This window comes from Danio rerio, chromosome 2 (assembly GCF_052040795.2).
Source record: "Danio rerio strain M-AB ecotype USA chromosome 2, GRCz13ab, whole genome shotgun sequence".
Classification (NCBI taxonomy): domain Eukaryota; kingdom Metazoa; phylum Chordata; class Actinopteri; order Cypriniformes; family Danionidae; genus Danio; species Danio rerio.
The window spans coordinates 51317503-51332500 of record NC_141022.1 but is presented as its reverse complement, the minus strand read 5'-3'; the positions used below and the strand labels follow the sequence as shown (position 1 = coordinate 51332500).

At 35.0% G+C, this 14998-nt stretch overlaps 2 protein-coding genes across 53 annotated transcripts in view; one reads left to right on the top strand and one right to left on the bottom strand.

Annotated features, from left to right (window-relative positions):
* ftr05 (finTRIM family, member 5) overlaps positions 1 to 14998 on the top strand; it is a 393850-nt gene that overhangs the window by 78982 nt on the left and 299870 nt on the right. The gene's annotated exons all lie outside the window — the stretch shown is intronic.
* The window catches only part of mbnl1 (muscleblind-like splicing regulator 1), a 163677-nt gene that overhangs the window by 34420 nt on the left and 114259 nt on the right, over positions 1 to 14998 (bottom strand). For all 52 annotated transcript variants that reach the window (NM_001441466.1, NM_001441465.1, NM_001441473.1 and 49 more), the window contains 1 exon segment: positions 1214 to 1384. In NM_001441466.1, coding sequence (NP_001428395.1) covers positions 1214 to 1384 — 171 coding nt within the window.

Here is a 14998-nt window from a genome sequence, read left to right as displayed (position 1 = left end):
TGATTAATCCAGGTACATTGACTGATCGCTTGCCTTTATTTCCTACAATGTATAAACTTATTGTATGTTATACTTTTATAATTATCGATTATTAAAACTGATATTCAGCAAAAGAGAGGGTGTGTTTCGTATTTTCACTGAAATTGAAAGGAGGCAGTTGTTATCGGCTCCGTTTTGTTATAAATATGCACACAGTGAAGATGACGCTCATATATGCAGCACGGCGCCTCAACATTTCTGCTGTCTGTTAAGTTGCTAATATTAAAAAGAAAATAGGCAGTCCCTTATATCATGTTTACATTTTATTGATGAGAAAGTGAAACAACGTAGCCAGGGTGATGTGAATGAATTTATAAAGTACACTGTTCCCTTTGAAGATTTACCCGTGTCCTCGGTATGTTTTCCATATCAAACTGAGAAGGGGGAGACTGCAGCCTTGATCAAACTTGCGAAGTCTTAACTTACAAGAAGAGGATGCAAGACTGAACTGTGTGTGGGCTACTTAATATTGAGGAAAAGCCCCAATCAGATAGGCGAACGTTTGCAGCCCCGCCTCCGTTTTCAGATGTCTTCGTCTTTCCCCATCCACACTGAGACGGAGCAGCAGCGTTTTAGAATGAAAACGGCTTCTCCAGCGTTTCCAAAAAGCTCCGTTTTCGGCGCTCAAGAAATAAGTCATATAAGTCATATCTCTCTTGTCCCAGAAACCTCAGTACCAAATGAGAGGTTTCTTTTTCTGTTGCAGGGGACATTGTAAATGCCCAGAGATACCAGCTTTTACCAGATTATATTTATATGATAATTTTCCTTTAAACCCATCTCTATCTAAGTGAGTGAGTGATTAAATGTTGAATGTGATGAGTTTTCAACAATACTAAATTAAAAACTTAAATTTTTTTTTACATGGTTTAATATTTTTTTTGTTATTAAAATTGAAGTTCCTGTTTCAAAGCTTACAGATAGATGGCTAATTTGTATGTCATTGACACTTTTGGCACTTTTTTGGAGTATTTTCATAAGTTTTGTTTTTTCCTGTAAATGATTCAATAAATACCGTACCGTGACATTGATACCGAGGTATTACCGTACCGTGAAATTCTGATACCGTTACATCCCTAGTATTTACTGCTGTGTTTCATTAATTGTGTGATGTTTGCTATCATACTAATCTGCACTGATGTTTCCAAAAGGGCGTGTCGAGTGTGTTTCTCACCATGGGCTGAAGCTGACTGCCGGGCATGATGGCGTTGGCGATCTGCATCTGCTGTGCGAGCATGGCCATGTTCTTCTGCTGGATCAGGTTGTTTCGGCCGTTGATCTCCAGCTGCGTCTTCAGGTGTGGAGGAGGATGAAGGTACTTGCAGTTCTCTCTGGAGCAGCGGCCCTGATGGACAACAACACCACAAAACAACTCGTAAGAATACTTAGGATTAACTCAAAAGACAAATGACTGTTTTTAAGAGCTACGTTCCCTCATTCAATCAATTTCCCTCGGCTTAGTCCTTTAATTCATCAGGGGTCGCCACAGCAGAATGAACCGACAACTTATCCAGCATATGTTTTATACAGCGGATGCTCTTCCAGCTGCAACATAATACTGGGAAACACCCATACACTCTCATATTCACACACACTCATACACTACAGCCAATTTAGTTTTATCAATTCACCTATACCACATGTCTTTAAACTGTGGGGGAAATTGGAGCACCTGCAGGAAACCCATGTCAACATGGAGAAAACATGCAAACTCCACACAGAAATGCCAAGTGACCCAGTCGGGACTCACACCAGCAACCTTCTTGCTGTGAGGTAACAGTGCCAACCACTAAGCCATCGTGCTGCCTAACAAACACGTTATAATATTAATTTTTTTTTGTTAAAAAAATTAATTAAATATTATAATTTTTCATGTATTTTATCATTTATTATGATGTGTTTACATACATTATATTAGTAATATTTTTTAGTTAATAAAAAATAACAGAAACATTATCAATTATTCATTTAAGATTGTATCCTTTCTTTTGTATTTTTTCATTTATTGGGCTGTTTTTATTAAGTTTTTGTTTTTATTTTTTTTTCTTTCCCTTTCATTTTTGTTACTCTTTCTGGGTGCTACATTTGTTCATTACTCCATTTGCTATTTGTAATGAATGTAAAAACCCATTAACGAAGCATGCAAAAAATTATGGAAGTATATAAAAAATTATTTAGAAGTTATTAGCAAAACAAAGTATAACAAAACAATAATTTTATAATCATAATTAACTTTTCAGGTAGTATTAAAAAAAATAAATTAAACCAAAAGTTTATTGAACAAATATAATAAAACCATCAACATCTTAATAGTAAGGAGCTTGTAGAGTGATCAAAATGACAAATGTGACAAAAATAAACGTAATTAGCAAAATAACTTACATTAAAATAAAATATTACACAGAAACTTAAATAAAACAAACAAAAAATAATAAAAAAAAGCATAAATATTCATTCACTACTTTTCCTTTGAAAAGGAAATGAACCGCCAACTTATCCAGCATCTGTTATACACAGCGGATGCTCTTCCAACTACAACCCAGTACTGAAAAACACCCATACACACTCATTTACACTCATACCCTACAACCAGTTTAGTTTATTCAATTCACCTATAGCACAGTCCACCTATTCTTTGGATTGTGGGGAAAACCGGACCACCCAGAGGAAACCCACACCAACACGAGGAGACAATGCAAACCACACAGAAATGCCAACTGACCCAGCAGGGACTCGATCCAGTGACTTTCTTGCTGTAAGGCGACAGTGCTAACGACTGAGCCACCGTGTCGCCCATAAAAAAAGCAAAAAATATTCTAATAATAATAAATTTGTACTGTTACAGAAAATGTTAAGGAGTTATTTTAAGGAGGTAGAAAAAAGACAAACAAATAAACCGATCACAAAATATTATAATAAAAAATCCTATTTTATTTAAAATTCTTCAAATACAATTCTTCAGAATAATAAATAATCACTGTATCTTCTTTCCTGTTTGACACTAAAGATGAACTTTTTAACAGCACAACATACTGTAATAAACACCAGATAATGGTGTAGACCAATCGCAGAGCTTGCTTTTGTAATTTAATTGCATTACCACTATAAAACATGCGACTGGCTTCTCCTGTTCTGGTTCATTCCCTGAATCTACCAGCAGACCAATAAAAATGCCCTGTTCTCATTGCTATAACAGTACTGAGTGCATGGGGAAACCCTCCGCTCTAATGCATCTGCAGTCTGATGGGCTGTCACTCAATCCATTAGTGGAGTATTGATTAACAAGACCCATCAGAGTCGGAGAAATTCATCTGATGACTTTATGGATGTACAGTAACCTCTGGTGAACTCATAGGCTGAGATGAGGAGTGTGTGTGTCTGTGTGTGTGTGTGTGTGGGTGTGAATGATGGTCAGTGTAGACGGTCATTAACCTGCTCGTCGTCACGTCTGTCTGCACTGACCGAAATAAATCCTGTGTCTGGGGCTAAATGCTCAATTATTTCCGCAACCTGCACTTTCGGAGAGAGTTACACATGTGCGCACGGTGGAGGGATGATATGTGGATGAAAACACAGGCCTGAAAGAAATTTGGGGAAGTGAATTAGTTTTTGTTAAATGCAACATTGCAAAATAAAATTGAATAATAAAATATTTTTAAAAAGATAAATATAAATAAATTAATAAATAAATAAGTAAAAACTGTAATGACAACAAAACAGTTTAATTATTGAATTTAGAATTATTTTAAGTCTTTTAACAATAATAGTAATTAATGCTTTAGCACATAAATTAAAACGTTTGTTTAGTGTTCGTGCTGAAATTGATTTGTATGACAATGTAAAAAAGTGTGTCCCATTCGCACTCATTTGATCTAAAGCAGGTCTGTAGTAGGTACTGTAGATGTCAGACAAACACTGAGCGAGAGGTCGGGTTGGTTTATTCAAAGGGAAAATAGCAGAGAGTCGAATGTCGGCCAGAGTCCCACACACACAAACACATGGTGAAATGTTAAGCCCCTCAGGGTTTGTGCTCCTCCACCATCAGACACTGAGAACCCTGATCGATTCATCACTGACGATTTCACAGGTGAAGAAAAGCCAAACACTATTAATGAACTGTTCTAAAGACTATAGATATATACAGACACTTCACTGCCATTACAACGAATAAAGGAAAAGTTAAAAGCTTAGCATGACACTTTCCACAACACAAACATGGAACTTTCCTATCTTCTATTATAGATGTTGTTTAATATTTCAATATTTTGTGATATTGAACATGCAAAATACCAATATTGTGGGCAAAATACTGAGAAATAGGGCTGCACAATATATCGCTTCAGCATCGATTTCGTAATGTGTGAAATAGTCACATCGCAGGATATGCAATGTTGAGTTGAGTATAGATCGTCAACAATTGAGAATACAAGAGATTTGTGGAGTCATGGCAAAGTATAACCATGACAGAGTAAAACTTTATCCTTTGCATCTGTTTTAAAGGCATTTCAAGAGCATTCGGGCACAATAACATAAAACATTTGTAATAATAATAAAGAAAACTTTTACTGACTTATTAATACAGTGAAGACCATACAGTGTTATTTTATATTTCATTATTCAATTTCTATAGCTGAATAATGTTTGACTCTCCAGTGATTCACATCCTTACAAAAACACCCCAATTTATCTAAATTAAGGATTATTTTCCCCTAAATAGAGCTACTCTAGGGGGTGAAATTGTTTTCATATTGCAATATATATATAAATAAATAAAAATACATAATAAATGCATATAATTATCACAGGAAAACAAAATATTGCAATGTAATTTTTTGTAATATTCTGCAGCCCTACTGAAAATAATAATTTTTATCATTGAAGCTGTGCTTTTTAAGAATATTCACATTGAGTTTCATAACAACACTAAATGTTTGGAGACTTAATTGCTTAAATACTCATAGGTGATGTTAATTTATTTATTAATGTCTAATAACCTGTTAAAATTGTAGTCATAAACTGATTACAAGTCATAATCGTTTTATTAATGAATTTGTTTTTATTAAAAATAATTAAATACTATTAAAATCCTCTTTTGAACTATTAAAAGTATTTTTTTTTTTACTAATACAAATTTAGTAACTGTAATAAATCTGGCCATTTCTGACTGTTGATTATATTGCATTAACTAACTTTAGACCTTATTGTAAAGTGTTACCTGTTGTGCTTAATAATACTTTTGCAATTAAATGTGGTTGAAACGATTATTAACTCCGAACATGGTATATACGATAAAGCAATACACAAAGTATTTGTTTTGTAATATATCTGTTGAAGTAACCATTTTTTTGCAGCTTCAGTCAATATTGTGATAATACTGCATGATAAAGGCTTTAGCATTTAATCACAACATGTAAATTTAATAACGTCAACTTCTTAGCTGATTGGTGACATATCCACCATTTCCCACACATGGCTGCTGTATTATTAATGTTAAATTATATGTTGCACTTCTGGTTTGGGAAACTTCCATTTAAAAGGGATACAAAAATTATCCACATCAGGGAGAGAGAGAGGGGGATTTGGGTTTTGTTCTTCATTTTATCATGAAAATAAAGTTACGCCTGGTATTTTAATGTGATATTAGTAACACAAGAATATTTGTGGTCAAAGCTCTTTTGAGTTCAGTTCATTTCATCCCCCAGATTATTTTCACTTTAGATTCTCTATAGTACAGTAACATTCAAAACATCCAAAGTTCTGCCATAAAAAGACTCAGTTTGAGTTTTTGCTTGGGGTTATTCATGGTCTGCTGAAAGTTATTCTAATAAATCACAGTCTATAATAATAATCTTCAATGTATGAACTGTGAAAATAATGACACCTCATTTTAAAAACTTCACTGATTGCTACATTTGAAAACAGCCTTAAAAGTAATAAAGGCATTCACCAAACAATGGAAATATCCTAATGATTTACTTACACTTGTGCGGTTTAAGTGGTGTCTTTCTTGTTGAACACAAACAAGATTTTTTTAATGACAACCCAGGTCGGTTCAAAAGCCTAGTGGATAAGTGCGCACACATAGCACCTTGGTGATAGTGGTGACCCAAGTTTGATTCCCAGCTTGAGGTTCTATGCCGACCCTTCCCCTCTCTCTGCTTCAAATGCTTTCCTGTTCTCCACTATCCTATTCCACTAAAAGGTGCAAATCCCTTAAAAAACAACAACTAAACAACAACCCAGGCTCATTGTGGTTTTGTACCACTATATACATGTCTGGAGAGAGCCAAATACGTTCCAGCAATTACGTCTTTTTGCAGTTTTTATTTTCACAAATCCACCAGAGGCCGCTGTGTATGCTTTTTGAGATCTCAAATTTCTCTTGCGAGCGCCATTCATGCCTGTTGTTCTCGCTTAAATACACCAGAGTCTGCTGTGTATGCTTTTTGAGATCTTAAATTTCACTTGCGAATGCCATAGATGCCTGCCTTTCTCGCGTACATCCACCAGAGGCCGCTGTCGACAGACTGACTGATCGATCGACTGACCCAGCCTCCTCCTTCCCTAAACCCAACCAATAGTGTTTTCAAAAGCACTGATTGACCAGCGCTCACCCACTTCTCTAAACCCAATCGACAGTGTTTTAAAAAAGTAATTCAGAAACAGAAAAGCCCTCGCGGTAGCCTCATTTTACCACATTTTCAGACTTTACCACATTGTCATCCTGTTATTTACTTGTTAATTTAATTATTTTGGCTTATGTTTTGGTCGTACTTGCTTTCTAGAACCATTCTTCACCAGACTCTAAACCCGTCATCTTTGCCAACTCCTCTCTGCGTCTCATGTTCGCTGACGTACATGGCAAGCTACTGGACAAACTGGTAACAGTGGGAAGGCTGTCCATATGGAGGTAAACGATTAGCTGGTAATTGCAAAAGGAACGGTATTATATCACCCTGTATTGTTTGTTTTAAAGACCAAATGCAGCCATACATACTTCTGGGTACATAATTTGCGATCTCCAGAAATGTATATAGGGCTACGTTTTCAGAATGAGCTTATGTTGCTAAATAATGTTAGGAAAAAATAAATAAAAAATACTATGGCAGTCATTGGCTCAATTAATCTCTTAAGTATACATTTGAGTCCAACTAAAGAAAGAAACACAAACAGGTTTGGAACAAGTAGAGGATGAGGATGTTTTGTGTGAATTATAACCTTAAGTAATATAGCTAAGACTATTATTATTTAGACTTAATGTCTAATACAAATTAATTCACTTTCTAGGACTGGACAATAATTAAGCAGTTGCTGGCTAAAGTAAAGAGCAGAAGATTCTAGAAGTGAGCAGTAAGCTACGCAGCATGTTAAAAACAAATAAAACACACACGTACTCGACTGTGATCTGGCCAATCAACGAGAGCGTGGCTGGTATTCTGTAAGCTGAAGTTTCTACCATCTGTTTAAGACATTAGTAAAGCTAAGCCTCGGTGACAGGACGAAGACTCGAATAAATCTCTCTCGAAACTCTCTGACTTTATTGCCTTCTGCGTTTCTGCTACTGTGTTGTGTGCAGCTGAAAAAAGACTGATAAAGAGTCTCACACTAAAAAAAGAGAGTTCACTACCTAACTAAAGCTTGCTAAACCCTAATTCCACCTTATTAATCAATCAATCAGCAACAATTTTTTTTTCACTGTAATTCTACAATGTTTTTAATTATTCAAAAATTTAAGTCTCAGTTCATAACACTTTGAAACCTGAAGATCAAAACCAAATTGTTTTATAATTTGTATATGTATGAATCTCTGGATGCATGTATGTACTGTATGTACAGTGGTGTGGAAAAGTGTTTGCCCCCTTACTGATTTCTTTTTGTGAATGTTTGTCACACAAATATTTAACATTAATGAGAACATTAATGTTTCAGATCATCAAACTAATTTTAATATTAGCCAAAGATAAAACAAGTAAACGGATCATGCAGTTTTTTATTATTAAGTGAAAACATAATACAAAACTACATAGTTGCTGTGACTGCCAGCAGTGTTTTCTCCGCTGAAGATTACTTTCCAACGAACTACAACTCCCAGAACTCTTTGCACTCATCAACACCTACAGCAAGTCACAATATGCCGGACACTCACACACAGTCACAGCTGCCGCTCGTTTTCTCTTATTACAAGAAATGAAAAGACACCTCACTTTCACTCACACATTGCTGAGTCTTGTTTCTACCACGACCATTACTAAGCATTTCTCTTGGTTTGTTTTTCCCGTGTTTTGATTCCAGCCTGTTTTCTGCGTAGTCTGACCTCTTGCCTGTATTTTGACAACGTTTATTGAATTACCCCTGTACTACTGTTTTGTTCCTGTATTTGACCTTTGCCTGCACAATCTTGCCTTTAATAAACTGCATTTGGATCTGCAAGTCTTTTTGTCAGCATCCACTTCGTGACAATAGCCCTGTGTGAAAAAGTGTTTGCCCCTAAACATAATAGCTTTGTATGTCTGCTCTGTGTGTCAAGTTGGTGAAAAGAATTTGTGTATATATAATATAACATAATGCATTACATGTTATAGGTGTTTGAAATATTTTGTTAATAATAATATTAAATAAATAACTTTACACTAGAAAATAAGTAAACAAGGTAACACTTTATTTTGATGATCCAATTGAGTATTAGTAGACTGTCTGCTTAATATCTGCTGATATACTCCTTCAATAGACATTTTACTAACAATAAGAAACTTTGCAACATGCCAACTTACACCAACCTAACAGTCTACTTATAATCTAATGAGAATTAGCTGGCATGTAGATGCAATGTAACTTAAATTCAACAAACAGACCATTAAAATAAAGTGACCCACAAAAAAATATACTAATATCTAATAAAACCCACAGTAACATATTTTTTTTCTGCAAAATAAACTATATGCATGCAAAGTATCAAACCACTGACATTTAAGACTTGATAATATACTTCAAAATTGTCAGTGGAATCAGATTCATCTATAAATGTAATGATCCTCTAGAGGGCACTCCATCCTGCACCATTTCTATTCACTCGGACTACATTTCCCACAATCAAAGTGCATTGATTACAGCTCCACCTGATTCCCATTATCCTACCACTCTCATACACACACACTGTTTTGCTGTAGCAGACATTTCTGTGCATTTTCCTTGTTCATTGTTTTGCCCTGCCTGGTTATAATCTTGGACTGTTCCCCTTGTTTTTATCATTGTTTGCTGCCTTCCCTTACTTCTTGCCTGTTTATTGAATTACCCTGTAAATTGTCATTTACTGGTGATTTGACCTTATTTTTTTTTTAGCATCATTTCTATTTAATAAACTGCATTTGGGATCTTCAAACTCTGTTATCATGCTCATTACATTCCAGAAAGCAATAAAAGTGGGTAATGGATATAAACGTGTATGTGTGTTCAGCGGGTCTGTGCATGTAAAGGGTGTGTGAGCTGAGAACGCTGTGTGAAAGGTGTGACGAGGCTCTAGTGCGCATGTGCAAATAATGAACTGTACACCAGGGGTAAGAATAATAAGAGAATCAGGCTGAAGGATAAAAGACAGAAGTGTTTATGGCTGCTGTGTGATACGGGCTGAGCCGAGCGAGTCGAGTTACATTCACCCCAACTAACCCCACTCACACCTACCTGTCACCTTCAGCAGAACAGCCGAATGGGGGCTCAGTGCACATGACATACATACATGTAAGGACGTGTAGGACATGTAATGGCAATTCTGTGCCATTTTAAAACGCTTCATAAAAGTTTAAGAGGCTTGCAGATGGAGAAACTGAGCTCTGGAGAACTTCACAAAGACTTGAAGTGAATCTAACATTATAATACTGTAGAATGACTGTAATAATATAACTCTTTAGTAGTTTTAAACATTGAAAACAACAGAAAATGTTATTTTAATGCACATAAAAGTATATGAATGATGTTTTGTGCACATATTGGAAAGAACATTTGGTAACGGTCCATTAGTTAATGTAAGTTATTGTATTATTAACATGAATAAACTATTAGTAATACATTTATTACTGTATTTAATAATCTCTTTTAACATTAGTTAATGTTATTTAAGTTAAATGGTGTTAGTTCATGTTAGTTCGTGATAACTCAATAGTGCATAAACTAATGTTAACAAGCACAACTTTGGATTTTTAATGATGCATTGGTTAATGTTGAACTAAGATTAATAAATGCTGCACATGATTATACTTCATTAATGTTAGTAAATATTTTAACTAAAAGTAACTAATGGACAATTATTCCAGTGTGTGTTACTGAACATTTGTATTTGGTTACCCATTATTCTAAATATTTTTTCATGCTCAACTGAATAACGAAACTTGGTAGTGAATAAGCAGTAAAGACAGCGATTATATTGTAATCGGCAAAGATTCCCAGAATAAATTGAACACATTTAATTAAACAGCTACAACACATGCAAGTAAAGAAATAATATTTTTTCTTTGCATGTGTTGTTGGTATTTTTTTTCCCAGGGTGAAAAGCCTTGAGTTGCGCATGGAACTGGAGGAAATGCGTTTGAAACAGGATCCTCAGACAGAATGCACTATAGACAGCCCTGTCAGTGAAATCAGAGAGGCTACAGAGAAAGTCATTCCTGATCGTCACTCGGCCTTATAACAGCTGAGAGAGAGAGAGAGAGAGAGAGAGAGAGAGAGAGAGAGAGAGATGCACTCTCTCCAACACTGGTATGGCAGGTCGTTTCGGTCACTACATAAGCATATAAGCATTGCTACAGCACACACACACACATACACACAAACACACACACACACGCGCGCACGCGCGCGCACGCACACACAAACGCACGCACGCGCACACACACACACACACACACACACACACACACACACACACACACACACACACACACACACACACACACACACACACACACACACACACACACACACATGTTCCAATCACCTCAGGTTTCTATACGTATGTAAACGTACATTTTATATATTTTCAGGTGTTTACAGTTTATTTGTTATGAATTACATTATGAGATAATTATTTCTGCTTTGTTGACTTTTGATGTTAAAAAAAAATCAACTGTGCAGAGTGAATTTATTGACATTTTAGAAGTTTGAAACAATATATTGTATAGGAAATTATAGACACAGTTAAAATTAATTAGAATTAACAGAATTATTAGCCCCCTTGTTTATTTTTTCCCCAATTTCTGTTTAACAGAGAGAACATTTTTTCAACACATTTCTGAACTTAATAGTTTTAATAACTAATTTCTAATAGCTGATTTGTTTTATCTTTGCCTTGATGACAGTTAATAATATTTGACTAGATGTTTTTCAAGACACTTCTATACAGCTTAAAGTGACATTTAAAGGCTTAACTATGTTAATTTGGTTAACTAGGCAGGTTAGGGTTAATAGGCAAGTTATTGTATAACGATGGTTTGTTCTGAAGTCTATCAAAAAGTATATAGCTTAAAGGGGCTAACAATGGGTTTTAAAAAATTAAAAATTGCTTTAATTCTAGCCGAAAAAAAAGAAGACCTTCTCCAAAAGAAAAAATATTATCAGACATACTGTGAATATTTTCTGCAGTATTTGTCGCTCTCCAGACATTTATATAGGGGTACGCAATCAGAACGAGCCAGGGTGGATTAAACAAGAAGTGTCCACTCATGCCTGTTAATTGGCTGACGTTCCCTTTTACAGCTGAAATTCCGGAAAAGCAAAAAGGGCTAAACTCAGCCCATCTAAAGTTTCAGGACGTTTAGCTGACTGTTCAAGCATAGACAGAAATCTAGAAGTCTAAGAGCTGCCTGACTTCTATCAATTTATACCATAAAAAATCTGTTTAGCTTGTAGTTGTTGATTGCAACAAGAACATTTTAGCAATATCGCATTGCATCACTCATTTGCTGAGTAAACATGCTGAACAGCTGTCGTACAGATGGCTGCAGACAAACAAATACTGTCTAAAAGAACAAACAACTGCATGTGAATAAAATTATTAGCCCGGATTAAATGATGGTATGTGTGTGTGTGTGATTGAGGAGGGTCTCGTGTGTGTGTGTGTGTATAGTGTCAGCCACTGCTGTCCCTCACAAACAGACTCTCTTTGTACTTGCGCTTACTTACAGTTTACTGAAGTACGGGTTTTACAATCTGTACGTGTCACAGTCAAACTCAAATTAACTGAAATCAAAATCACCCTTTTTGTAAGAATCAATTAAATTAATCTTAAATTATAAGATGTTAAGTCATAATTATAACATATTAAGTTATAGAGTCAAAATTATGAGCTAAACTGTGAAATGTATATATAAGCATGAATATATTGCATAAAATATTTGTTTATATATATATATATATATATATATATATATATATATATATATATATATATATATATATATATATATTCATATATAATACAAATCATATACATATTTTAATAAATTTATTTTCTATTATTTTGTATTTTACGTACATTATATGTGTGTATTTATATAAATATGAATAAACATAATTATACACAATGCACAGGTATTCATTCATTCATTTTCCTTTGGCTTAGTCCCTGATTATCAGCGGCGGTGCCACAGTGGAATGATCCGCCAACTAATTCAGCATATGTTTTATACAGCGGATGCCCTTCCAGCTGCAACCCAGTACTGGAAAACATATCTATTCACATTCATACACTAAGGACAATTTAGCTTACCCAATTCACCTACAGCGCATGTCTTTGGACTATGGGGGAAACCGGAGCACCCGGAGAAAACCCACACCAATTTTTCTTTTTTATATATTATGATGTTTAACAGATCAAGGAAGTTTTCTCAGTATGTCTGATAATATTTTTTCTTCTGGAGAAAGTCTTATTTGTTTTGTTTTGTTTTGTTTTTTCCGGCTAGAATAAAAGCAGTTTTTAATTTTTAAAAACCATTTTAAGGTCAAAATTATTAGCCCCTTTAAGCTATATATTTTTCAATAATTTTCCGAACAAACCATCGTTATACAATAACTTGCTTAATTACCCTAACCTGCCTAGTTCACCTAATTAACCTAGTGAAGCCTTTAAATGTCACTTTAAGCTGTATAGAAGTGTCTTGAAAAATATCTAGACAAATATTATTTACTGTCATCATGCATGGCAAAGATTAAATAAATCAGGTATAAGAAATGAGTTATTAAAACTATTATGTTTAGAAATGTGTTGAAAAAATCTTCTCTCCGTTAAACAGAAATTGTGGAAGAAAAAAAAAACAGGGGGGCTAATAATTCAGACTTCAACTGTATATATTATGTTGATACAAACAAGTTTATCTAGGATGTGATTAATTGTTTGACAGCACTAGTTTAAACAAAACATTACAACATGAGCTAAAATATCAAATATGACAAAGTCAAAATTATAAGTATTGTCAGAAATATGTAATGCCAATAAAGTCATGACTTTCTCAGAATTAGTTTTTGTCAAATCACAATTCAGACTTGTGTTCTAAAATTGACTCATTTGTTACATTAGTTTAGAACACATTTGTAACCATTTTTAATAATAAATCAGTCAATGGACACTGGAAGGACAAACAAGCAACAAACGATAAATCACGAAGAATACCGGACAAGGAATAAATTAAATGAAGGGGTATATATACACAGGAACATAATGACAATGATTGCACACAGTGGACGAACACAGGTGAAGATGATTTACATAAACACATGGCGGGAACTGGAACAAAGGAGCACATGGGGAAAGGTCACATGATGAAAACAAACATACTAGGAAGACAGGGTGTGACACATAGTCATTGAGAAATGTCTTGCTGTTTTTCTAATCAACCCTGAGGCCTAGATCTGTGGGCAGTTTCTGCATTTAACACATCAGAATATCTTAGCCACCATAAAGCAACTATTCAAAACACTCCAGCATCAAGCATTTCCTTAAGATTTCCTTGTAAAGCTGCTGTTGTGTTTTTTTCTGTGCACCTATTGCTTCATCATGTGAGCACTACAGTTCGCTGGCTGTGAAAGAGAGAAACACAAGGAGTCAGATCTTGGTCAGCTGTCATGTTGACTGTCACTCCCTGTGCCAAATCGTTTCTCGTTAACGCTTTCTTTGCCTTTTTATTTTGTTCTCTCCCTCTAAATCCTCCAAGGGCTTCTCTCGGTGTTGCGTTTGTTGTCGTTGTCTCACGCCTGTCAAGATTTCCTTACACATTTCTCACGCGACCACACGCCTGGCTCATCCAGAGCGAAGCGCTGTGTTAAAGGTCACGGAGCTGCTGTCTGCGGTAATTAATGTCATTCGGATGTGTGCATCACACACATCACTCCACACACAGATGTTTGTGTGCTTGTCACTTTCCTATGGAGCCCTTAGTTTCCATCACATAAAACTACAGCATGTTTTGAGTTTCACATGAAGGCATTTTTATATTTGCAGTTCGGGTGCTGCAACTGAGCGACTGTTGATGATAATCGGGGGATAAAGACATCTTAATGGTTTGAAATTAAAATAAAATATTGTAGATGTTAGTTTTAAGGACATCTATTAGCTAGTGTGCACACAAAACAGTGACAAATATAGTGTTTAGTGAATATAAACTTGATATGAACATCATTTTATTTAACATAAATATTTTCTTTTTATGACCGGTAACCATTTGACTTTCCCAACATGGATGTCAGTTGTTACAGGTTGTCAACTTTCCTCCAAATATCTTCTTTAGTGTTCAATAGAAGAAAGAAACTCATAAAGGTTTGGAACCACTTGAGGATGAGTAAAAAGTGAGCACATTTTAATTTTTGGTGGAACTAAGATGCCTGAAAATTTCTATTATAATAACAGTGTGTATTTGAATGAATTGAAAAAGTTCATTTCGGTAACTTTAGAATAACTATTCGTTATAACTAGTTA